The 26,170-nt window shown below is 39.2% G+C and overlaps 2 protein-coding genes across 3 annotated transcripts in view; both read left to right on the top strand.

The window, feature by feature from the left end:
• The first annotated feature begins 55 nt into the window (after positions 1–55).
• On the top strand, positions 56–8,433 carry LOC115452219 (suppressor of fused homolog). The gene is made up of 11 exons (XM_030180687.2): positions 56–481; positions 661–763; positions 1,054–1,146; positions 2,204–2,388; positions 2,990–3,141; positions 3,415–3,500; positions 4,079–4,208; positions 4,603–4,797; positions 5,480–5,571; positions 6,513–6,645; positions 7,685–8,433. Exons 1-11 carry the CDS (start codon positions 325–327, stop codon positions 7,874–7,876), a joined length of 1,518 nt encoding a protein of 505 aa, XP_030036547.2. The 5' UTR covers positions 56–324; the 3' UTR covers positions 7,877–8,433.
• A 1,308-nt stretch (positions 8,434–9,741) lies between these two features.
• The window catches only part of LOC115452220, a 20,523-nt gene continuing 4,094 nt past the window's right edge, over positions 9,742–26,170 (top strand). The window contains exon 1 of one of the 2 annotated variants that reach the window (XM_037443427.1): positions 9,742–10,026. In XM_037443427.1, the coding sequence (XP_037299324.1) occupies positions 9,816–10,026 (211 nt within the window). In that variant the 5' untranslated portion in view covers positions 9,742–9,815. Of the gene's footprint in view, positions 10,027–10,308; positions 10,804–26,170 lie in introns of those variants that run through there. The other variant, XM_037443426.1, reaches the window with a different exon arrangement.

Genomic DNA, 26,170 nt, shown 5'->3' with positions numbered 1-26,170 from the left:
TAGTAATATGATTAATGTGCTAAATACATTTTTTGGTCATAAAAAATTACATATAATCAGTATTCGTTCAGAAATATAATAATAAATTCCAAATCACCCTTGTGAAGAATTATAGCATTAAATATATCTATCTTGTTTATATCTTCAGAAACATATAGAGCTATCTCTCTTAGAATTAGATATGTCAATTAAGATCCTGATGACAATATAGGTACCATAGATAAAAAAATTTAAACAAGAACTTGTTTTTGAGTCGTGGTAATTATCTTCGGCAAGGTAAAATACTGCAAAAAACTTATTAAATAACTATAAAATGAGTTTATAATGTCCGGCGCGAGCGGTACGGGTGCTCCGCCCCCCGGCGGCGTGGTTCGTAACAGCGCCCTATCGTTCGTTGCGTCTGCGCAGCCTTTGCAACCTTCGGGTGTTCCTACGGGCAATTCTGAGGATGGTACTGGCAGGGAGGAAATGGTACATGCAGGTGAGGAGTTAAAGAATTCTTGGATAAGTTATTGTCATTTTCTTTATTAATATGTCTTAAGATGGAGTAGTTGTAAATTATATTAAATATTAAACTCAATATAGTAGAACTGTACTACAAAGTGTTTATAATATTATTGTCATTAATAGCTAATCTAATCGTATATTTATTTGGTACAGACAGGCTGATGCCTGCAGGTCTGAAAGCACTCTGTGATGCCTGCTCCAGAGTGTATGTGGACCAGCCCAACCCTCTGCAGGTGACGACAAGGCTCAAGTATTGGTACTGTATATTACTTATATAGATTTCTTTGTATAGTATTTTGTTTAGTTTTGATATTATGTGAGAACAGGAATGCTTTCAAAAACATGTCTTTCTCATGATTAATTTGTATACAAATGTGGTACTGATATGCAATTCAATTTAAATAAGTACCCAGAACGTATGAAACTGATTGTAAAACATTGCTAATTGCAATCTATAGCCCCCGTGTATCCTTATGGGATGGCTTAACATATTTTTATCTAACTAGTAAAATATTAATGGCTGGAAACAATATCTTTTATTCTTAGGCTAGGAGGCCATGATCCATTGGACTACATCAGCATGTATTGGAATCCAGGGAAGCCTGAGGAGCACATACCTCCACACTGGCACTACATCAGGTACAGTTACAATACATAAGAAACATTTAGCCAAAATTACCCAATTAGAATGAAATTTGATTACAATACTCACATCTTGTAAGAAGATGTTATGATGATTTTTAAAAGAAACACAATTGTCAACATCTATACTATTATATAAAGCTGAAGAGTTTGTTTGTATGTTTGTTTGTTTGAACGCGCTAATCTCAGGAACTACCGGGTCAAAATGGAAAATTCTTTTTGTGTTGGATAGCCCTTTGTTCGTGGAGTGCTATAGGCTATATATCATCACGCTATACCCAAAAGGAGCGGAGCAGTAATGGCTAATCTCAGGAACTACCGGTTCGAATTGAAAAATTATTTTTGTGTTGGATAGCCCTTTATTCCTCGAATGCTATAGACTATATATCATCACGCTATGACCAATAGGAGCGGAGCAGTAATGAAACACGTTGCAAAAACGGGGAAAATTAATTAGTTTTGAGAGCTTCCGTTGCGTGCGCTGCGTAAACGGTTAAAGTTATGCAACAATGATGTATGACGGGATTGTTCCTCTTAAAAAGTTCTACAAAAATATATTATAAAACAAAGTCCCCCGCTGCATCTGTCTGCCTGAACGTGTTAACCTCAAAATTACCCAACGTATTAAGATGAAATTTGGTATGGAGCCATTTTGAGACCCTGGGAAGGACATAGGCTCCCGGGAAAATATATAGCGTGACTTTTATAACAGGAAACTTTAGCCCGAAAAACTTTATAATGCGGGCGGAGCCGCGGGCAAAAGCTAGTGTTTGGATAAAATTTCACACAACAATAGACATTGTCCAGGATTAAAATATATGCTACCAGGAAAATTTTACAAGGGTGGGCCCCAAGTAACAATTACACATTTCGATCGCTTTACTTTGAGAACAATGTGAAGACACCAATATTAATGAATACCAGTCTTGTATTATCTAGCCCATTGCTGGTCATAGGCCTCCTCTACTCCTGAGAAGGTTTAGGTCTTAGTCCATGCTGTTGTTATTGAGGATTCAATGTGATTGTTTAATAACTATCGGCATATATGCTATAGTTTCGGCCTCTCGGACCTGCATGGCGACGGGCGCGTGCATCCGCCGCCAGACGCCACCCTGGACGCACCGCCGTCAGGCTTCGGCATCGAGCTGACGTTCCGTCTATGTGCTGAGGGCACCACACAGCCGCCACTGTGGCCTGCTGCACTGCTTCAGGCCCTGGCTAGATATGTCTTTACTACTGGTGAGATTTGTTGGAATACTAATTTATAAAAACAGGCGGATATAATTGTGTCGACTGGCGCGTAATCATATCTCGTAGTCCTACTCCAATTACCATGTGGATGTTTGATGAAGACATCAAATTGGATGAGGAAGGAATTACTAATCAAGCCTCATTCTATATTTTGATCCTAGAAAATTCGAAAACAAAGCTTTCAACTATTAGTCTGTTAACTCAGTCACTCACCCACTTTCCACCTTGTGTATTCCGTTCTGTGATGTGATACAGAGCGATATTAGACACAAATTCCAGAGTAGGCTGATACTGAGTAGAAAAACCTAATATCACGGTCCGACCCAAGGATCGAACCCAGGGCCTCAGCACTGGAATCGTACCATAAAACATTTAAGCCACTAAGACAGTCCATTACCCCAGAAAAAATTACCTACCTTTTTTTTATAAAAGCTCAGCAAAGTGGCTTCACTGCACCTGATGTTAAGCGAAATGAAACCTATAGAAAGTGCCGACCGACCAAGATACAAGCATCTCTGAACGGTCGGCTTTCAGTTCTTAAACCTAGTCCATAAACCTTCAGCCTGGTCTTCACTTAACTATGTTCCAGGTAATAAGTTCTGTCCCGGCGACCACATATCGTGGCACAGGAGCCTGGACGGCCGCACGGGCGCGGAGTCCCGCGTTCGACACCTGCTAGTGGCGCAGGATCCGCAGCTTCTCGTCCAGAACACGCCGCACGGCACTGTTAACTTTCTACAGGTATTGTTTTTTAATATTCTGTGGACCATTAAACATCCTCGTAACAGCCATTTCAACTGTATTCAGTTATTATTGTCAGTGGCGTAAGGCGAAAATAAGTATCAAATAATATCTGTTTTTTTTTCTTTTATTTGTCATCTTTTTGCATTTGTGCAGTCGTGATGATTATCATCAGGCTGCATACAATTAATATTTATTAAAAGTAATATAGTAGTATTTTGTCAAGCTTAGGGTTTTATGATTTTTTTTTTAATATGTTACATTTGCTTGTAGATGGTAGGTTGCACAGGGAGGGAGTTGCGAGCGGCGCAAAGAGGCTCTGGTTTCGATGTGCTCAAACTCATTGGAGAGGATGCCAAGTGAGTACTCTATTACCTTGCACTTCAGACTTTTAACTGTGAAATTGACGGGTTCATAGATTCTTGTTAAATATTATTATAATTTATAATTTCTAAATGGATTATGATGAACCTGACCATAAATATAACATAATATTGAGAAAAATATATGTTATTTTATATTCTAGTTAAGGAATTATAGTTATCTATAATATAAAAATAAGTCGGGTTTTCCTTTCTGACGCTATAACTCCAGAACGCACGAACCGATTTCCACGGTTTTGCATTCATTGGAAAGGTCTCGGGGTCCGTGAGGTTTATAGCAAAGAAAATTCTATAGGCTATATATCATCACGCTATGACCAATAGGAGCCGAGCAGTAATGAAACATGTTGCAAAAACGGGAAAAATTTATTAGTGTTGAGAGCTTCCGTTACTTTCGTGACTTTTATAACGGAAAACTTTAGCCCGAAAATATTTATAACGCGGGCGGAGCCGCGGGCAAAAGCTAGTTGTGAATAAAAATAATATTTGCTGACTACTATCCGTTGAAATAGGTTATGTTCCTCGTTCAAGAATTAAAAGTCAGTGTTATCTAGGTGTGGCGGGTGGTGGCTGGTGACGCGCATGGAGCGGCGGCGCTCGGCGCGGGGCGTGCGCGGCGCGCGCGCGGGCGGCGCCACCCTCGCTGGCGTGTCCTGCGCGCTGCGCTGGCGGCCCTGGGCTGAGGTGATCCCGGCCCTGTATTAAACTATACCCAGTGTCTCCATGTACACGGGAACTTCTGTAGAACACCTAATCTGTACTCAATAGTCTTAATTTATCTTTGGTCCGCACTTTAAGTAATTAACTAGTATAAGGGCGCAATGTTTAGGAATACAATCTAGTTTTTATGCTTGTATATTTTATAATTTGCCTTAATTTTGATTGTAATCTGTTTTACGGCTTAATTTTACTAAATAAATAAATACATAAATCTGGCCCTGACCTATAGTTAAATTAAAATATTGCTTTGATTGTGTCATATTTCACCATATCACCATATATTCATTGCATTTAATTGCCAAAACCCTAATAAAGAATCAGGCTAATCATACAAGCAATAACAAGAGTGTGTCCACAGTCCCAAGAGCAGTCGCCGGCGCCGTCGCCGTCCACCCTGACTCCTGGGGTGGAGCAGCAGATCAAGGACACGCTGCAGAGGGGCCTCAGCACGCTCAGCACCGACAGGACTGGTCCTGAAGGACACATGTCGACGGACAGCTTCGAGATGTCCAGCATCGAGAGAGCTCTCCCCAACATACAGACTTCTGTGCAAGTACGTCATCTTATCTTCCTTCTTGCTAATATTATAAGTCCAAAATGTTTGTTAGAAGTAAACTTAAAAACCGCTTAAGAGAATCAGATGGTATTTAAGACACGGATGGACTTATGCTACCTTTTCCTGGTTATATATTGTCCTGTGGCAAAAGTATAAAGTTTTGAAACAGATGACGCTGAGAATTTTGACAGTAATTTAGAGAATTTTGTAGCGGGAAAGGCTTTAAACGCGAGCGAAACCGCGAGCATTTCCTAAGTACTAACCAATATATACCAATATAGTATATATTGGTTACATACAGTTTTTTTCTTTATTTTGTATTTTCAAGAAAACTTTTGCAGGTGAAGGCTTCCTCTAAAGTAATCCAGTCGTCTCTCGAGTCTGCTTTTCGGAGCCATTTGGGACCCACCTTTTTTTGATCATCCTCTTATCAACCACAAGCTCTGCGTTACCTTTAGCCTGACAGCCCTTTCCAAGCTGTTACCTTTCTGGACCTCTTCTAATCTTATATAAGTGCTATGTGTCCAGCCCACTTCCATTTCAGCAATAGAAAGTAGCCAATATAAAATTCGAAGACAGGCTTAGCTATCTCCGCTCCATTAGACATCAATAACAACCCCAACATCTGTATAATAAAAGTTTATTTTCCGCTAAAATGTAAATCTCCACGTGTGTCCAGGGCACGTGGCGGGAAGACTGCGTGGAGTACCTGGACGGAGTGCACATCATGATCAACGCGGAGGGCGCTAGCCTGCTGCCGCTCGCTGTCGAGTGAGTACTTGAAATATAGTATACTAGAAGACGAGAGTTCTCAGGAGTAACATCCGCCCTGTGGATTAGGAGCGTCTGGAGAATTCCGCCACGGAACCCCTAAGAGGCGACTAATGAGTGCAAAAGTATTGTCAGACTAATATAGAATAATCACGTCTTTATTGCTTACTCACATAGCGAATTTATAGCAGTATGAGACACAAATTTAATCCTAACCACACAAGTGGTTCACTAAGTCACTCATTGGATTTCATAAGGAACCTATCGGCATAACGGACATAAATTCCATACTCCAGGCTGATACTGAGCAGAAGACCCAATGTTGTGCCCCCACGCAATACAATTACACCACCGCAGCAAGCATGCTAATTTGGTGGTAGGATATATTTTATATCTGCCTAAGTAGCAACCACCGTCATAGTGGTCCACGCAAGTGTCGCGTTCCGAGATTAGCCTGTGTATATCTGGTTATAACAGGCCAGCATAATTGTGACTGTCCCTCGTCAGTCAACATTCCATCGGACCCCACTCCACTTACCATCAGGTGCAGTGGGTAACTTTGGTGTGCTTGTATAAAATACGTATTCTTCGCTTCGCTCGTATGTATTCTACTGTCTGAATAGTTTAAAAAAAAATACGATCTTCAAAAGGTTTTTACTACTTTTCGTACATGGATTGCTAAAATTTGGAAATTGTGACACGGATGGTAATTAGATTTAAGGCATGTTATTGAGGATAGATTTTCTATTTATTATAATACGGATATGTTTTGCACATGCACATATACCCAGGAACCAAGCTTTAGGAAAAATAAAAAAAACATTAAAAATATTTGTCTAGGTAGTTATTCACTTAGACCCGCGTAATACGCACATGTTCAAATATTCACCCAGCTAATGTTTGGAACTACTCGTATATGTAATCTCTGGTTGTTGTGACAGCGGTCGCGTGCTCCAAGGCAGTCACTTCACGTGGCGCTGCGGCGGCGCGGCCGTCACGCTGCTGCCGCCCGCCGTCACCGGCGCCTTCGTGTCGCCGCTCCGGCCCTACGCCGTCAAGGGCGCCTGGCTGCAGGTACGTAGCGTCACCACGAGATCGCACCCTGGGTAGGGAATGAAGTGACCACATGATACGATGCTGCCAGGATAGTTCTTAAGATATTGCATGTATTCAGTGTGCAATATTTTAATATAATATCAGCCCTGTATTATATACTGTCCCATTGCTGGGCACGGACCTCTATTGAGAGGGATTTGGTCTTACTCCACCACATTGCTCTGGTGCTAGGTTGGTTGATTTCACATACCTCAAAATTCGTATAGAGAACTTCAGGTATGTAGGTTTTCTCACGATGTTTTCCTTCACCGTTAAAGCAAGCGATAATTCACAAAAAATACACATATAATTTTAGAAAAGACGGCGGTATGTGCCCTTGGGATTAGAACCTGCAGACATTCGTCTCGGCCGTCCACTCCATACCATAGGCTTTCGCTGCTCTTAATATTTTAATAGTTACCATCCATCTTTTTATAGTTATAATGTAAGTAATCTTATAAATATAATATCCGCCGCGAAAATCGACGGCAAATTACAAGGTGTGGCAAGTTGACCCCTGGCCCCCGTCCCACAGCTACACAAGGCGCGATACAACGTTCACAGTCACCCTAAACTTTCACTCAACAGCTTAGTATGTAATTTCCTTCAGGTCTTGTGCTGTTACGGATGATAAGCGCCTGTCCTAAAATAATAGCAACAGTATTAAATCACAAGATGCGGATGCAGTTGCCATTAAGCTGCACTTTACATCTCGATTCTCATAATGCCTCATGTCCATTAAACCTGAACACATTCTTTCCAGCAACACACGTTATTTCCAAAAAACATACCCTGGTAAACGATCCATCTGATTCCGATAATGGTCATAGTATTATGATTTTTTATGTTTATGGGAATTGAAATAACACTGTTTTTCGGATTTTATTGCGGTTTTTTATAATTTTCTCCTGACGTTTTGAACCTTCCTTTATCACGGGGGAGACTCCCTTGATCTTTGAAGGTTGCAAAGTCTTCGTGTTCAAGAATCGCCGCCTAATATTTTCCTTATTTTGTGCAGGTATTGGTACCAAAAGAGCTCGCGCTGGAGATGTCGTGCAGTGTGTCGTCGCTGGAGGCGCTGGCGGGCGCCGACTCCGAGTCGGACTCGGACTCGGGCGAGAGTCCCGCGCCGCCGCCGCTCCCGCTCACTCTAGCTTGGCCGAGACACAGACTCAAGATCACAATACTTCCTGACGAGCACACGTTGTGAAATCATTAATATTAATTTCACGCTAAATAAAAATACATGCAACCAGTGTTTGTCCCCGGTGTGGGCGCGATATGTCCGCTCTGGGTTCGATTATTTGCGTCATATACCGTGATAGAGGGCGAACGACGTACTGAGCACAAATACATGAAGTAATACCGAGTAAATTGTCTGCGACTGTCGGATTTTTTAATCCAAGCACGGTAATGAGATACCAGTACTCCTAATGGTAAGTGAAGAGGGGCCAATAGAATGTCGACTGACGAGATGATTACCCCTCAACAGTTAACATAATTATGCCGGCCTGTTGGAACCGGTTATATACAGGCTAATCCCGGAACGCGACACTTACGTGGACCACTATGGCGGGTTGTAACACCTTGTGTACTGTGGTGTATATGTATAAGTCATAGCGGGTTGCTGGATGCAGACCGCCTTCAATAATTTGAACTAGTATTTCTCGGCCTATGTTCGGTAGACATAATGGTGTGGAGTAATGGTGGCGACAGGTGGCGCCACTAGTTCAATATAAAAATCTCACAATTAAACGATAGGTGCTATATGTTGTTTTATTTTTCACGACAGTATACCAATCATCAATCTATCATTACTAAAGTAAGTGGCGTGAAGATTTTTCAGAGTAGATGATGACAGGTTAACGTTTTTAATATACGATCCGAATCTCAACATTTAATCCGATTCCGAAAATGAACCAATCAAAATAACTCATTTGTAAGCGCCAAAAATACTTTGTTCTGATTGGTCCATATTTGAGATTTATCGAGAAATCGGGGTCGTTTAATAAAAATGGCGGTGAGAGGATAGTTACTTAGACCCGTCGGGTGAAATGGGAGGAAAACTCGATTTCCCATACATATTCGCAGTTCGCTGGCGGATTAACCTCATGGTTGATGACATTTTGTCCACATGACTGCATTGTCATCGCCACAATTATATTTAAGTTTATTTTTCATACATTTCCTTTTCGTTATTGTCTGCTTCCTTAGTTATATAACCTAGTTGGTTCCGCCTATAATTAGGTGAACAATATCATAAGATTTAGTTGTACGTTAAATATGTAAGCTAAGTATTGTAGCATCTGTTGGTGGATCAAATAAAATGATAAATAAATAAATAGAAAGATCAGCAATTGGTACCGGTAAAGAAGTTGTGTTGGTTTATTGGGACATCCCATAATGTAAAACTGCATACACCGGATCAAAATTGATTTGCCTCCCTGTCATTGTCGTTATATTTGTAATTAACTGTACAATGTTTTAATAAAAGGTTTTAAATACCCATATACGCACTTATAATATAGGCCTCTGCTTATAAAATATATTTATTCAATACTGAGTTAATTAGTTAGAAACCTATAACTAACTGTTTTTGAATAACGTTATAGAAAAAGAACAATAATTCTTAATTCAAATCAATAGCTTGTATTTAACCAAAACTGTTATAATAATAATATTTAAAAGACACCGTTGTAATTCTCAGCGCAAATGAGTCATTGGTTGCAGCCCAAAACATGCTAAAGAAAATAACCGTTGATGATGCTACCAAAGAAATCGTTGATTCACGCGCTTAGCAGTTTTCAATTACGAAATAGTTCTAAAATACTTTATAGATGGCGTTAACATTGGAATTAAAAAAATATTCATCACTTTTTATAAAAATGAGCATTATCGACGATAAAAGTTAAATTATATCCACCGGATATTATTAAATTTGTAGTAAATGGACGATGTCCAATATATAATATTTCGTGAATCAGTATTCGGATAACCTTAGTTGTAAGATAACAGAAACGAAACGTTACAAGCGTCACACCGAATCACTCTTTGGTAAACCCGTTATTTGTGGTATTGTCGTTGCTCGTTGCGTCAAGTTATAGGTTATGTTTATTGTAAAGAACAGTGAATAGCAGTTATTTACTAAAATGCCGAGAAGAATGAATCAGTCCGCACTTTGGGAATATTATGATAAGCTTGACGATAAACGAGCAAAGTGTCATACGTGTGGGAGCAGCATATCTTATAAAAGTACGACGAATAATCTAAAAGCGCATCTTATGGCAAGACATCCACTCGCGTTTACAGAACTACAAGTGAAACAATCGAAAGATGGCAACGTAGCAGTTAAACGTGAAGGTAAGGCACCAATGAGTATTTAAAGCGTTGTAACGTGTAACAAGTTGCTTATGATCCGTATACGGACAGCGTTATTGGCAAAAAGTTCTTTGACAACAGTTTTTTTATGGTCCATAGTCACTAAATTCTATTATAGTAGTGCGTACCTAGTATAGAAGACGTCAGTGTCCATAGTACTTGACAATTTTTAAGTTTCATAAATGGAAACTAGATGGCGGTATTATAAATATTCACCAGCCGTTGTTTTACTTGACAAATAGCGTGAGCAGCCATTTTGTAAGTGCTATAATCGGCAACGTCAGTTGCTATCGGTGTTGAGTGTTGACCTGTGAGTCGCTGTTACTTCTCTGCTATAACGCTATTTCAGTTATAACATAAATATGTAAATAATGTACAAAAACTTTGATATTTGGGATCATTTTGAAAATATCGGTCAATACAAGGCTTTATGTAAATATTGTCAAAATAAATACGTTCACAGCGGAGTAACACATAACCTCCTGCAACATTTATTTACCAAACATATCGACAAAATGGGCATAGGCGAAAAGTATTCAAAATTACCATGTTCTGTTCTGTGGGAATATTTCACCAAAGTAGGCGAGGACAAGATGGCCATGTGCAATTTCTGTGATAAATTGTTATCTTATAAGACAACGGTGACGAACTTAAAAGTGCATTTGTCGCGGAGTCACACCGAGTCGTTCCTCCGACTTCTGCAGAACTTGCCTCCCGCCGAAAAGATCGATCATAATGATAGCGCGGCCACCGTTAACGGTATGTTGCTATTTTAATATTTAGTTGCTACTGATATTATTATTAATATTATAATAGTCTTTACTTGGCAGCTGTGTATGCTATTTTTGTAACTTCAATCGAAATGAGACCAAAGTTGTAGTGATCCATGATCGGTCTCTCACGACGGCGTTATTAATATAATGCGCTATGCAGAGCGAGGCCTCTAGAGCTGCTTGGGGTACGGAGTACGGTTTCTTTGTTTTAGACATGGCATAGAAACAAAATACTTACTTGACATGTCCAAAATTTAAAATCAAGTTATTAGCTGCTTTTTCCGATTGCTACGATTCTAAGTTGTAACATATTGGGCTTCATTCCTTGGTCAGGTTAAACGAAAATTAAAAGCTTTTTAATTAGATCTTCCCTTGAGTTACACTAGTTTGGATGTGGTGTGGATTCACTACTTGCTGTTTTGAAGGGCCTTACTCCTTAGTATTTCTCCAGTGGTCATGTCTTTGCTCCATACTGTATGTTATACGGAAACGTCTTATGGCGAAGATGCAGTTAAAATCAAATTCTTTGACGCCCCGGCCCTTTTAGAATCGGGTTGGTGCCCCTGGCTTTATACTATGTACTTACAGTTTATTTGACGCTTACCTAATTGATGGTAGGTGACACTGCTCATGAACAATTTAACATCACATGTTGAATCATAAAGAGCTTCGTGCATGTGTAATTTAAGCTAAAGTCATTAGGGTGTTAATGCCCCGTAATTACACTCGGAGCTGGACAAAATACATACATTGTTTTAATTAAAAGACAAATTACAAGATACTATCTCGCATGTACAACAGTACAGTACAACATATTCATGTATTTGAAATATAAATTACAAAAAGCAATATTTATATTTAAAATACAAATTACAAAATACTGTCAGGTATTAGGCAATGTTTAGATTAAAACTATTCCGGCCTAGCGTATTAATTAAGTAAAAGACGAATTTTCATGAACACATTTTTAAATGTACGAGATCTAGGTACTGTCCGACAAACAGTCTCTTGCTGAATGAAAAATTATTTTATGAACAAAGCTCAACACACTCATTACTTAATAAGATCTGTAAATGAACTAATTAAAATGTATTTTAAAGCCATTAATATTTAAAATAATAATATCATATGTATGTAGGTACAAATTACCACAGTAAATGCCGACATAACTAATACGGCTTCGAGACGCTAGCCGCCTACGTTGGATGGCGTGGGCGTGCGGGAAAGCTTTCAACTGGTATAACTACCTATATGTATACATATACTTAAGAATCGTGTTAGTACTATTTTGAATTTTACGTTGCCTTGAAGTTAGTAACCATAGATATATAAACTTGTGGTATACCTACCTCTATGTATATACTTAAGAATCGGATTTAAATACTTTTTCGAATTTCTCGTCGCCTTGAAATTAGTACCTACCTACTTAACCATAGATATACTTATAGTGAAACTGAAGCCAACGTGTTTTTGCATGCGGCTTGCTTAGTCTTTAGTGGCACATCTGACTTCAAACATAAAAAAATTATTAAAGAAACTTTCCCCAAGATCTCTTTTATTAGCTATATGCTAATTCTATAAGGATTAATAAAATATTTCAATCAGAGGGCGGTGTAGAGGAGCGGGTGAACCGGGCTAGCTCCCGGGACGTCGCGCGGCCTTGGCTGAGGATCTTATTTTAGCTTCCTCCCCCTTTAACCAACAAAGTCAGTCTAACCACCTACGAAATGTTAACATAGAAGACCTTTTAACTAGCTCTGCAGTTAAATGTGAACACTTTCATTAAAAGAAATTAAGAGTAAAAAATTGTCTATGACCCGTATAAAAAAAGGTCGAATATAAAATAGATTTACCGTCGCCATGAACCGCAAGGGCGCCGTCTATGGGCAGTGAGCCATTACTATAATTTCTACACATATACTTTTAGTGGGAGACAGTTGGAGATGAAGGTATTGTGTCAGCAATACTAGTATGGAGGTCGAATTATCTATGGGCACTTGGTTTTCTGTTCAAACATAGAACTTAGTGCATCGTCATACTTTATACCTGAACCTTTACTGCTGTTGCTATCTAACTGTTTACGGGCAGTCGCTTATCATTTATAACGTGTTGGTTACGTTGTTTACTTTAATAAATAGCCATGTTGCATAAACGTGGTTGGAAACTACGACCCTGAAGAGCGTCAACACGCCATTAGTAAACGTCAGTCGAAATAAAGTCATTGAGAACCATGGGATATCCCACATGTGGAACGCATTTTAAATTCGGGGAAACACTAACGTAATATTAAGTTGCAGAAAATGGGATTTTCAAAATCCCATGTTCGGTATTTTATAACAGTAAGTATTACTTTATCAAGATTACATAAACAGCGATGTTTAAACTTTAAAACACTTCCAAAAAATACTTATTGCATAAAAAACAGCGTTACTGTTTCGCAGTAAGTAATTTTTCGAAAACTTGGCATTGAATAATTTAAAATGTCATTGTAAGAATATTGTCGCCTTTATAAAAATAATTTCGAGAAATAAACAATCCATATTCGTTTTTACGATTCGAATTTTAACTTGACTTTGCTTTTATGTAGATTGTAGATCTCAGCCTCAAATACAAGGCGTTCACGGATACCTGCTTGGCTGCCATGTAAATATTTATAATTTGAATATAAAAACAGACTAACTGGACACCATCGCGGGCTGTCCTACGTGATTTCCTTCACGAGACGACCGAGCGTCGATAATCAACCAATTAAACAAAATACACGCCACTTTCAACCTAAATCCAAGAGAGCTGCGAGCCGGTATTGCTTGCACCGCCATCTTGTTTACATCAATGCTGCGGTACAAAATGGCGCAACTTCAATCAATTATACGCGGTTTCAGTTGCTATTCCGTGCGCAGTAAGGGTGAGAACAGCATCCGTTTACGCGGTATATAAGACACGTGCGAGCAGTAACACCGTTTAGAGAGCGTGTTTTGAACGTCGGAGCGGCAACGTCGCGAGTTTTCGTATCGATCATTGCTATAAATGGAATCGGGATTGGGAGTTGAGCCGTTGAGCCTGGAAACCGGGAGAGCTCGGGAACACAACACGGGAATACTGTTAGCAATGTCTGTGTGGTCAGTTAGTGGAATTTGCGTTTACGTCACACGCGTGACGTGAGATGAAACATGTTTCCTATAAATATAGAAAATGTTAGCGCGGGGCGACGACCCGCCAGTCAGAATCCACACGCCCCATATAAACGGGGAGATGTGAAGTAATCGAATCATTTCGAAAGCCGGATTATGCCTCTGGTTTACAACATGCAGGGGAAAATTCGCGGCTGTTGGATAATAACCATCTGGTATCTGATTCTGATAAACTTGGCTGGGATCCCGAGGAAAAATTTCCACGCCGACTAATTTTCCACAAACGCCTGTTTTGGCAATCATTTTTGTTACCATGAAAATACGATATTAAGTAAGTAAGTACTAAAAAGACAAACATTCAAATTATATATTATCAATTACAAAACAATTTACAACTTTGTTGTTGTTTACGCACTATTTTTATCGAAATACAATGTTACACATATGTCTATAAGTACTCATTAATTGCTTACAGCTCCGTCAGCGTAAGTCAACACAATGTCACAAATATGCTATACCTATAGTTGCTCAGAGCTTTAACAGCGAAGTCTTTTGCACTAAAAGTACTACTGCATATGTTTAGGTAAAAAAGTACTAAACCCACATCGATGGTCGAAATTTCAAATGTAAAGGACAAACACTGATTTTACAAAACAACCAAATATATTTTTTTACATTTTAGAATATCTTTATATCTTCTCCTATCATGGTGATTTCTAGACATACATACATAAAAACCATTTATGTAATAAAAACTAAATAAAGTTGTATAGTGTCAATGAAAAAGTTGATCTGCAAGACTCAGTTTTACATTTTTATAATTAACTACAAAACTTATTTTAGGCCGTAGCTTCGTATTAAAAAAAAACAAAAATTTTAATCCACAGATGGAGAATAAAATTACCTATCCAATGGTATTTGAACGTACTTTCGACAAAATGACCCTTATGACTTTTGAAACCGCCGCCGACATGTTAAGCCAATACTCGGTATACTTATTTGGTAAACGTCTTAAAACACAATCAGCTTTATATGCATGATGTGCTAGATATTCAACTCCTTTATAACTTTCACGTGTTTTAATATATTTTTATTATTGCTTTGAATGACGGAATGCTTTGAATGACCAGCTTGCCGTTCGCCTGGTGGTAAGCGATACGACCGCCCATAAACAGTAGAAACACCATCCAACCCCTTAAATTACAAAGCATTGTTTTGTGTTCCACTGCGCTCGCCATATTGAGACATGAGATGTTAAGTCTTATTATGTCCAGTAGTTACACTGGCTACAATGTTCTTCAAACCGGAACACAAGTTACTGCACACTGCTGCTTGGCGGCAGAAATAGACATTGCGGTGGTACCCAGGCGGATTGTCACATTTGAGAGACTTATCACTATTCGTAAGATCGTGAACTTTAAAAAAAATCGTAAAAATATTTTATCTCTTCTTTTATAACTCTGGTTTGATTAAATCAGAACCTTTATTGCTGTCACCTCTAGATATCCAGATAATACTTGTAGTAATCTAGAACATTCTTGCTATGACATCGTTTTATGCACCAACATTTGCTTTCGATTATAATTTATCTTGTTTCGATGTTTGAATATGTACGAGTTATATTATATAATATATTTTTGGCTGCTAAAATTAATGTATAATTACTGGAAAATATGTTCGGTACAACCATATCTTATTTATGGGACAGAATCTTTACAACATCAGGCGCAGTTCCAATCGTGACAATTTATGTGTCGTAAACCAGAAAACTTGAATTGTTTATGTCATTGGTATAAATAACAACGTATTTTGGTCAAAAACAAGATATTTGGATATTTAATAAACCGTGTCCCCTCGCCAAACAGATGTTATATTATGATTATGTGTGTTTTTGTTTAACTACTATGTAACGTCAGTTTATAGCTTTAAACAGCTGTAAAACGCTGAATATTTGGCAAGAACGGTTTAGTCATCCCCTTGTTGTGAGCAGAAGTGGAAAAATATTTCCATCAACGACCTATTGTTCTTCAGTATATTTTCACGGCGCAGACAGCTGAGTACATCAAGAGACTCGCAAGATTAAAAATGCATACCATGTCGATAGTCATCGTCAAAGACAAGGAGCAGATATTACTTGACTATTTTTATTGCTCTTAATTTAGCTAGAATTTAAGTATGTGTGTTATTCTTCACGAGGTAATTCTTCTGCGCTAAGTCTCTACACCGAATGCACGCCTATGCATGGCGAGACATGTGTCGCGGCCCGAGGCTCACAGTTCAGTGTGTATACTTCTTGCTTGTAAATACACATTGTGGCCTAGGGCTCGCGGACATTTCCTTGCCTTCTCCCCTCCACTAAGAGATTCGTTTCCTTCCCCTAGACTACCCTTCCCTAGATATCCCCTCGCAACTATCCTTCGCACCCGCTAAGCCAGGGGATTCGAATACCCCATTCGCAGGTTGCCCCCGGTGATAACTGCGGGGTCCGAGACACAAAAAATTGCTGTAATTAGATACATTTACTGTATCAAAATGCACTTAACTGTTCAAGTATACTCTACTGCCACGTAGGACTGTGATTTCAAATTCTGATGCAACTGTTTATGGACAGGCGTGGTTCATGCCCTCACGAAAGTACTACCTTTCATCTTTCAGTTGCATAAAAGAAATTGTATATTGCGTTATTGAAGTATGCAGTAAACAAAGCTGATGATGGTATTCCGTCACTCGTAACCGAACAATGGTCGCTGTTAACACTCTCGTAGAATGCTAAACGACGCGGTGCATACGTGATGCGCCTACATCGATTGCTTTTCTCATAACCTGGCAAGTGCTCGTGACTCCTGGGGCTTGATACGCTTGGATATTTATTTTTATGTCTAACAAGATGCTTCAATGCTTCTGGTGTTAAGTGAAGTGAAGCTCAAAGAAAATGCTTACTAGCAAGAAATAATAAATATATCCTTTGTTGTTCGAGGCATACCTATTCTATCTGGTGTGCGGGTATACCTCCGCCTACACGCTCCTGCTCTCCTGTAGGATCGATATTGCTACGGTAATAACACCGAGCGCTAGAGCCCGGGCCTTTCTGAATATATAAGTTGTCATTAACCTGCGAAGAAATGAATTGAATTCGGAAACGTTCACGCTTTAAGAGTTCTTTATGTAACTGTAAAAAGATGCCAGCATAATCGATCGTTGGACGGTAACACCAAAAATTTATACAAAGAATCATATTGTAATCGTTAATTAGTGTATTACGTATACCTTGAAATATAACATGTGCATAGCCTCCAATAGCTACGATATCTTCCAAACTAGAGAAAATGTTTACTACATACTAGTTCGCTGTTAGATATAGACAAAGCTGTGTGTATATGTATCAAGGTCAGCAAGCCACGTTTACCGGGATCAGCCACGCCTACTTTCCTTCTCGCGTTATTTGTTGCGTGACGATCCAGGCCGCGGTTACAGCGTTCGCTATTCATCTTTTAACTTTATTCTCTCATTTTTTTGTTACGTAACTAAGAAGCATGTGTTATTTGAATTTTTATATTCGGCTAAACAATTGAATAAGTCACTTGTACAGTAAAGTGTCACGACATTCTTTCCCAACAGAACTTCGAGTTACCAACGCGTGGCAACTGCAATGCACTTCGTTATATGACAGCGACGCTAATGTTCTATGTAGATAGGTAGTTTCTATCAGTTCCAACTTTGCTGGGTTTATAAGACTTTATTGTGTAAAGACTGTCAGGTTCTTTATATTTCCAGAGTATATCCTCTGTAGACTAGTCGCTTATAACTTCAAGTTGCAGCTCATTATACACACGACGTCGACCATCAAGTTTTATCTTGCCCAGGGATACCAACGGCGGTGGTTTACTGAATTTTTAGAGATTTTAAAATATCTGATTACTGGGTTTGTGTTTTGATTTATTTATTAAGGTTTTCGATTGAAGTATGGTTATCGAGAGGAGTTTCTGTAGGTTCAATAGTAAGCACTCTTATCTCTGACTTTCGTAAATGTTATGTGTTTATTCTTTGTGAATTATCGCTTGCTTTAACGGTTAATAAAAACTGCGTGAGGAAACCTGAAAAGATCTGTGTAAGAATTTTTATGGTATGTGAAGTCTTCCAAAACGCACTAGGCCAGCGTGATGGACTAAGGCCTAAACCTTTCAGTGGTAAAGGAGGCCCGTGCCCAGCAATGGTACAGTACTTTATAGTGCAGCGCTGATATTATTGTATATTGAGTAAGTCTTAATGTCGAAACAGTTCATAACGTGTCATTAAGCTGATGTACGCTAATACTTTAAAGAGATTATTGGTCTAATGGTATAGCATATTTTGTGAACAGTGTGGGGTTCTGTTCATAGTATCTCAAACTTGAGTCATATAACGAAAAGGCTTTGGTGTCTGGTAGATATCCAAAACAGCTTCAGTAGGTGATATGAATTATGAACTCTACGTCCTACATCGACAGAGACTTGGTTTAAGGAAAAGAAAAAGTTACTACGAGTGTCCGGCAAAAGTAAAACTTGTGGTAACAAGTTATTTATAACAATGTCGTAAAATTTTTTGTTCTGATATGGGAAAGGAATTACGTTAATCCATAGTGGGCAACAGTGTATTGGAAAGTCCTTACTATTACAATATCTGCCAACATGGCAAGAGACAATGATTACCTGGATTATATCAGTCTGTCTTATTGGATGTAGCTACACTGGCTTTCACTTAAATGCGTTTAATATGAACGATCCAATATTTTTTATGCATTTGTACGGTGGTTGCTATCCAGTCCATCGACCAAAAGATTCAATCACAGAGTTGTGTTTCCCGAAAGTTTTCGGGGAAATTTATTCTCTCCGCTTGTATTAAATCTTCTTTATGTAACAGCGTTGGCTAGCAACCCAGCGGCTAACAGCACACTCGTCCCATTTAACTGGTTGAGTTTTGCGTCAGATGTTTTGCTGTATGGAGCGGCAACGTCGCCTCTCTCGGCCGCGACCCGCGCCCCGCGCGCTCCACGCCCGCTCCGCCACCGCGTAGGTATCAACAATGGACGCGAAATAATTTCTAGAAGCCATTTGATATTAAGGTGTATATCAAATTGTTATTACGCATTATTGTTTGTTTATTTTTCGTGTTAAACTTGATATCGGAAAGTTTGTACATATTTAAAGTTAAACCTGTTTTTGAGGTTAGAGCTCGTACGAGCGACTATTTTTGGAAGTTTTTACTTGAATAAGTTTAAAATAAAATTAATCATGCTTTGAGGGATTGATCTGCATCGACTCGCTTGAAACTAAGAAACCCATGGTTATACTGCCCCACTGCTGGGCACGGGCCTCCTCTACTACTGGGTTTATGTCTTAGTTCACCACGCTGGCCACTATGCCATTGGCAGACTTCACATACCCTCAATATTCTTACACAGAACTTCTTAGGTGGCAGTTTTTCTCACGATGTTTTCCGTCACCGTTAAAGCAAACGATATATAAATATTTTAATGCTTTGAATGACGAGACGAGCTTGCCTTTCGCCTGATGGTGAGCGGTACGACCGCCCATAAACAGTAGAAACACCATCCAACACCTTGAATTACAGAGTATTGTTTAGTATTCCACAGCGCTCGCTCTCTTTCTCTCCTGAGACATGAGATGTAAAATATTATTATGTCCAGTAGGTACACTTGATACAAATTACAATGTTCTTCAAACCGGAACGACAAATTATTTTTTATTTATAAATTATTTCCAAACAAATCTTTTTGAAATTTCAAAAAGCAAACTGTAGCTATCCAAACATTTGGCGAAGCCTGTCTAAGCCAATGAAGTTATACAAAATAATAATAAAAACATCTTAGGTATGAGCCTTCTTGGTGTAAGGTAAAATTAGACGAATGTAAAATAAAGTATTCTAGATATTCACTCAATAAATGTACTTACTATACACCTTTATGAGTCTGGTAATAATAAGGAAGGAAAAAAGAACAACTTACATACGCAATCGTATCGTTTTATTCTGTAAGTATTGTATTCTACATCATTTTGGCTGAGTTTCGTTTGCGACATAAACGAAGCCTTAACTCATTGTAATTATTACAAATACAAGGTCATGAGGTGTTTTCCTTCTCGTATTACTTGCGTAGTATAAAAGAAAAAAGAAAGAGATATATTTATTGATATACAAACTCATTTTAAATTTTTACCGCGAACAATATTGTGCGCGGCGGACGCACGCGTAGTCCTTATTTTGATAATAAGTCTGTTATTTATATAAATATTTCGAATTTTGTTTTGTAAACACGCATTATATTTGGAAAGTATTTGTTTATATAAATATATTCAGTTATCTAATTCGAAAGGAGGTCAAAAGTGGCTTTTATATAAATCATTAATCTGCATACATGTGAAGAATCATTTTAAATGTAATTAAAACTGATATAAGCTCACGCCTTGTCCTCGTGGACGCGGGCAGAATGTGCTACTGCTATTGAATCTAAGTACAAATTATTGCAAACTCATTTCGCACAAACAACTCTTTCACAATGAAAATGCACTCCAGTGCATGTGTCGTCACAATGTCGAGAATTCGATTCAAGATCGATCCATCGATCTTGAATCGAATTCTCGACATTGTCAGTTAACCTTCATATGTTATCAATCAAGCAAAAATGCAAGTTTTTACTTAATTCTTAACCGTGCAATGTCGAGTCGACCAAATTCGCGGCATCGCAGTGACAAGCTTCTTAAAATGATCATCTAACATTAAAAAAATCTACATTTAATCGTATTTGGAGAATGAATAAAACAATATGTCTGCCTCGGTGGGATGGTTGTATTGCACGGCGCGATACCGCTCGATGCTCCCTAGTTCAAAACACGGGTTGGGTTAAGTAATATTGTTTTTTTTTTCTCGGTACCAGCCCATCTGAAATTTCTGTCCAATATAGGACAAACACCAGACTCTAGGGGGGCTTCAAATCGATAATTTCTTACAGGAATTCAATACAAGTCCAAAACAACTTAGGGGCCGTTCAAGTATTACGTAACGTAATTTGGGGTGAGGGGGTCATGTAAAACGTTACAATGCGTTACAGGGGCAGGAGGGGGTTCGTACAATGCGTTATGTAACATTGTTTTTTTTTATTTTAAAACTATAACAAAGGTATTTTTGCGACTTTCCGGTATTTTGCGTAAAATAATTGTGAATATTAGAATAATTGTAACTTTTGGAGGTGGGGGGGGGGGGGGGGAGTGTTGGCGCGTTACATGGGGGAGTGGGGGCGTCAAAAATCTTCAAAAATTGCGTTACGTAATGTTTGAACGGCCCCTTACAGAATCTAAGCGGGAATAGGAGAACCTACCCTTTACCCTCTTCCCTCTAGATACGGCTATTAAGGCAGAAGTGTCCTACCACCAGGCGAGCAAGCTGCTCTTATATTCCTTTTTTTATACGGCACGAGAATATACCTCCACCTAATGGTAATTGGAGTGGGGTCCAATAGAATGTCGACAGACGAAATGATTACCCCTCGGCAGTCGGCACAATTATGCCGGCCTGTTGGAATCAGTTATACACCGGCTGATCCTGGTGCTCGACACCTACGTGGACCACTACGGCGGGTTTTAACACCTTGTGTACGGTGGTCGCTACCCGGGCGGATATAAAATATCTACCACCAGCAAATTCCTATTGTACCTGATATAAAATACACGACAAGATATAAGGAAGTGATTGCAACTCGTTCGCGGAAGCTGTCGCTTCCTGCTGCGACTGTTTCCTGCACGTTAGATAGAAGGAAAACGTGAGTCATCTGATGGTGGTCACCAGCCTTATATCCAGCAGTGAGCGCTCTGGTGGTGAATGAGTGAATGATTCCTCCTAGCCGAACTGCCTACTAGCCATGGCAGACAATCTTAAATCAGGACTAGCCACGTACGCAGGAAATATTATAGTGCACTAGTGCGTGCGCAATACACAAGCACTCTCCGTTCCTCCACTCATGAGTAATGTAGCTTTTCATTAGTGAAAACTAAACCTGATTCTTTTCAGTTGTTTTTTGGATTAGTGTGTTTAAACAAACTCTTCAGCTTTATTTATTGGTATAAATAACAAAAAAACGCGTCGAATCTCTTTCATGGTTTGATGGACAGCAATCCGACATGACCGGAGAGAAATCATGCGCAGAAGCTTTACGTGCTTTCCTAGGCACGGGGGTAGAACACCGCACACTTACTGACTCTGAGCTGTGACTGAGTAATGTTTTAAGATGGAAAAACCCAGACACAATTATTTTGGCCCGACCCGGGATTCGAACCCAGTACCTCAGCGCGGTAATCATACTCGTACCGTGTATAATTACAACTACGCCAACGAGATAGTCAAATTCAGATTTGATATGGATATAGTTACCCCCTGGAAAGAACATACTTTTTTTCCCGGGAAAGTATATATCGGGACTTTTATCATGAAAAACCTTATGCGAGCAGAACCGCGGCCCCAAGCTAGTCCTTTATAATCTTGTTCTATAAACATCAAGAGCTCGGTGCAGTCTTGGTGCATGTTTTGCCCCTACCTGACCCTTTACTGATTAAGGCAATTGTTTATTATAAAGACGGATTAAAGCTATAAATATCAGTCTTATAACTGACCAAGATCCCGGTTTTATAATGGTCGCTTGCAGTCCTGGATTTGTAAATAGGCCGCAGCCTACGGGCGGCAGATTTCAGAGGACGCTCACGCGATTTAATTACTCTTTCGTTTATTTAACTTTAGTGCCTTCCATAATACAAACAAATGGAAAATAATTAAGTACTAGTTGACCCGACAGACGTTGTCCCGTCTTAACTATGAATTTGCTGCGCGCATTCTGTCAATCGCTGAAATTTACTTTTCTTAAATTTTCTAACGTTCCGCTCAACTTCCTTAATATTTTCTTTCATAAAATCCTTCTGACCATAACAAACACAACTAACAAAAATAGTGAAATCAATCCAGCCGTTTACGCGTGATGGCGTGACAAAGGGAAATAGGGATTCATTTTTATATACATATATAGATTTTAGAAACCTATATACATACATAAACTTACCTACTTGGGGCGACGGAAATAAAGTGGCCGACACTCATAAAAGTATAAATCTGGCACTGGTCACTCGTAAAAACGTCGAGCATTGAAGTTCCTCACGTGTGGCACAGGTCCAAAGTCATGCCTTTTCTTCGTAAAGTGGAATATTGCTTGGAGGAACTCAACTGCGGCCGTAGTCAAGCTGGCTTTTTATAATCGTTGACTTCATCTGGCCCTTTGCTGATCTGACTAGGCTTTGGCGCCCCGAGCGGGCGACCGAAAATCTAGTCAGTAGGTACTGCTTATGGGGTTTTGAACTACGTATGAAGAAGAGAATAATTGGGTTAAGGCGATACCTCAAGGTCCATTTTCATACATTTTGTTTCACCTTTAATCTGGGTAACTAAACAAGTATTGGCAAGTAAAGAATTTAAATTCACGTCTAGTTAGTGATTAGTTCTCGCAGTTGAAAGAAAAACGTAAAAATAATTAATAATCATGGATATTTCGGCCTTTAAAATTTAATATGACGAAATTTTAAAGGCAGAAATATCCATAGACGTGAATTTAAATTCTTTACTTGCCAATACTTGTTTAGTTACCCAGATTAAAGGTGAAACAAAATGTATGAAAATGGACCTTGAGGTATCGCCTTAATCGTTAGTGTATAGTACTTACTTAGGATAAATGTAGCCAAAGGCCTTAGGGAGGCGAACCAGGCAACCGCTCGTGGCCTCGCTCGGTGCCTTGGAGGACCCTATTTTACGATGTTACCGACGGAACTTAAAACCAGGGAACTGTTTCTTTCATTAGCCGGGACCCAGCGTTGAGTTTTTTGCTTTAGTTTAGAGCTTCGCGTCGTTTAAGGCCGCCACTGAATGTAGCTGTTAGTGAAAGAATTTTCAAAATCGGACCAATAGTTACAAACCACATACACTCACAAACTTGCTATAACGTCTGATTGAGAGATTTAGAAAGAATTCCGGTGATCCTTGCCAAAACAACTGACGACCATGTGTGGTAGTCGTTAACCGCGTGACTCACCACCAAAAATACATTCAATTATAAATATTGTGTGTATCACGGCGCGAGCGTGCTATTATTGTGGCGGGCGGAGACGCGCGGTATTATTAGTGTGCGGAGGCGGACGCGGTTGTTTACTTCGGGAATGTTCGCGAGGTTTAGTGGGCTGGTATGTCCGGGAATCGTCTGGATTCTCCCGACAGTTCACGTGATGTTCAGACGAAACTAAATCTCCTGACCAAACTGCTTATCGTCATGTTCTCTTAAATAAATTAAATATGCAATCAAAATTCAAATACTCAACAAAAGAAGCTGCGAAAATCTAGTTAGAAGTGGAAAAACCCAGTCACAATTATTTTGGACTGACGCGGAATTCGAACCCAGGATCTCAGCGCGTTGTACTCGTACAGAGTATAATTACGCCACCGAGGTATTCATGGGACAGCACAATAAGGCATCGCACTGTCCGTAAATAATTCAATATCCGCTGTTTGTCGTTACCTTTGCTTCCTTGGTAACGCAATTTTTATAATTATTGTTAAAAAAAGACCCATAATATACTTACAGTTGAAGTAAATTATACTTGTATGTAGTAGCTAGTTTGTGTACTAGAAGGATGCTTACTGCTCAGCTGTTTGAAAAAAACAACAAAAATACGATTAAGTGACATTTACATTAATTTGAAAGAAATAACAGACGATTATCAGTCTTTATAAGTCTAAAACCAGTCAAAAACAGTTGTTAGTGGGTTGAACTCCCGAAACTCTCCTCACCTCTCTGGCTGCGTCATGTCAGCGCGTAATCCCTTCGCGTAGGTAACATCACGGTGGACCGCGGTCCGAGTCTAGACCACAAAGGGTGTAAAACTGGTTTGTCATCCCCACACGTCTCGTTGTCGCAAGTGGCGCGACGTCGCGTCACCCGACGTCACCGGCTGACGTAATGACGTGTGGCGAGCGTTCGCGTCGCGTCACTCGCGGGCATTCCCCACTATCGTGTTGTGCTTATATCGGTGTATTTATTGATTGACAAATTACAATACAATTATTATTTCATACGCCAATGGATCTATATTACAATTTATATTTTTAATCAAAACCCTAAATATGTACTAATAATAACAAAATAACGCGAATTTACTATTAGAAACTCATAATATGCGGTTAGTGCAATAACCTTGTCTAGGTAGGTTGATTCATAAATTACCGTATTCTGAGGTAACAAAATAAAAAGAATACTCGTCGAATTGATAACCTCTTTTTTTGAAGTCGGTTAATGTCACATAGGTCAGGGTTTGTTTGCGAATCTCCTATGATAATACCTCTTCCATTCTCCTTATCCCATGCTAATGTAGTACCAGAGCATCACACATTTTCCTATACGCTGTAAAACCGAACTAAGTTTTTACAACGGACTGCCTGACGTCAACCCAAGGGGCATTAGAGTAACAAGCAAGTCACATTATTTTCGGTCACGGCATAGTGGCCCTGCACTGTTTTTTCAATATATTTTTTTTTATTATCGGACCACGCAATCACCACCGAGGGAAACCAGCGAATGGGATACTGGAATCCCCCGGGTTAGCGACTGCAGGGTCCTGGAGGAAAGTTGGGGGAAGGAAAAGGAACCTTTTTAGCATGGGCGGGAGAGAGAACGCTAGCAAATGTTCGCAAGCCCTCGTAGGCCTCATGTGTAGTTATAATAATGACGTATACACACATAACTTTGTGCCTAGGGCCGTTGTAAATGTCCCCACGTGCATGAGGGTGCATTCGGTGTAGAGATGGAGAACACAAGCATTGCCTCGGGAGGAACCACTGCCAGTGGCGAAGGGTGAAAATTTTCATAAGGGAACCCGAAGAAATATTTTTTTCTACAGATGTACTACGCATTTCACAATAAAAATAAAATCAGTAAAATATCGTAGTACTTAATAATTTCCTTCTAACATAAACATGTGTAAACTTTAAATTTTAAAAATAATCACATATTATTTTGAACATAGGTACCTAAAAAAGTCCAACAAAAATTAATAAGGCACACTATACACAAACACTAATTAATACATTCTAAATTATTAAAACATTTCGAGCCAATGGCTCAACATGAAGCCGCAAATTCTC

Source organism: Manduca sexta, chromosome 26 (assembly GCF_014839805.1).
Source record: "Manduca sexta isolate Smith_Timp_Sample1 chromosome 26, JHU_Msex_v1.0, whole genome shotgun sequence".
NCBI lineage: Eukaryota > Metazoa > Arthropoda > Insecta > Lepidoptera > Sphingidae > Manduca > Manduca sexta.
The sequence above is the reverse complement of the archived record's forward strand: the minus strand, read 5'-3'. Positions and strand labels throughout refer to the sequence as shown.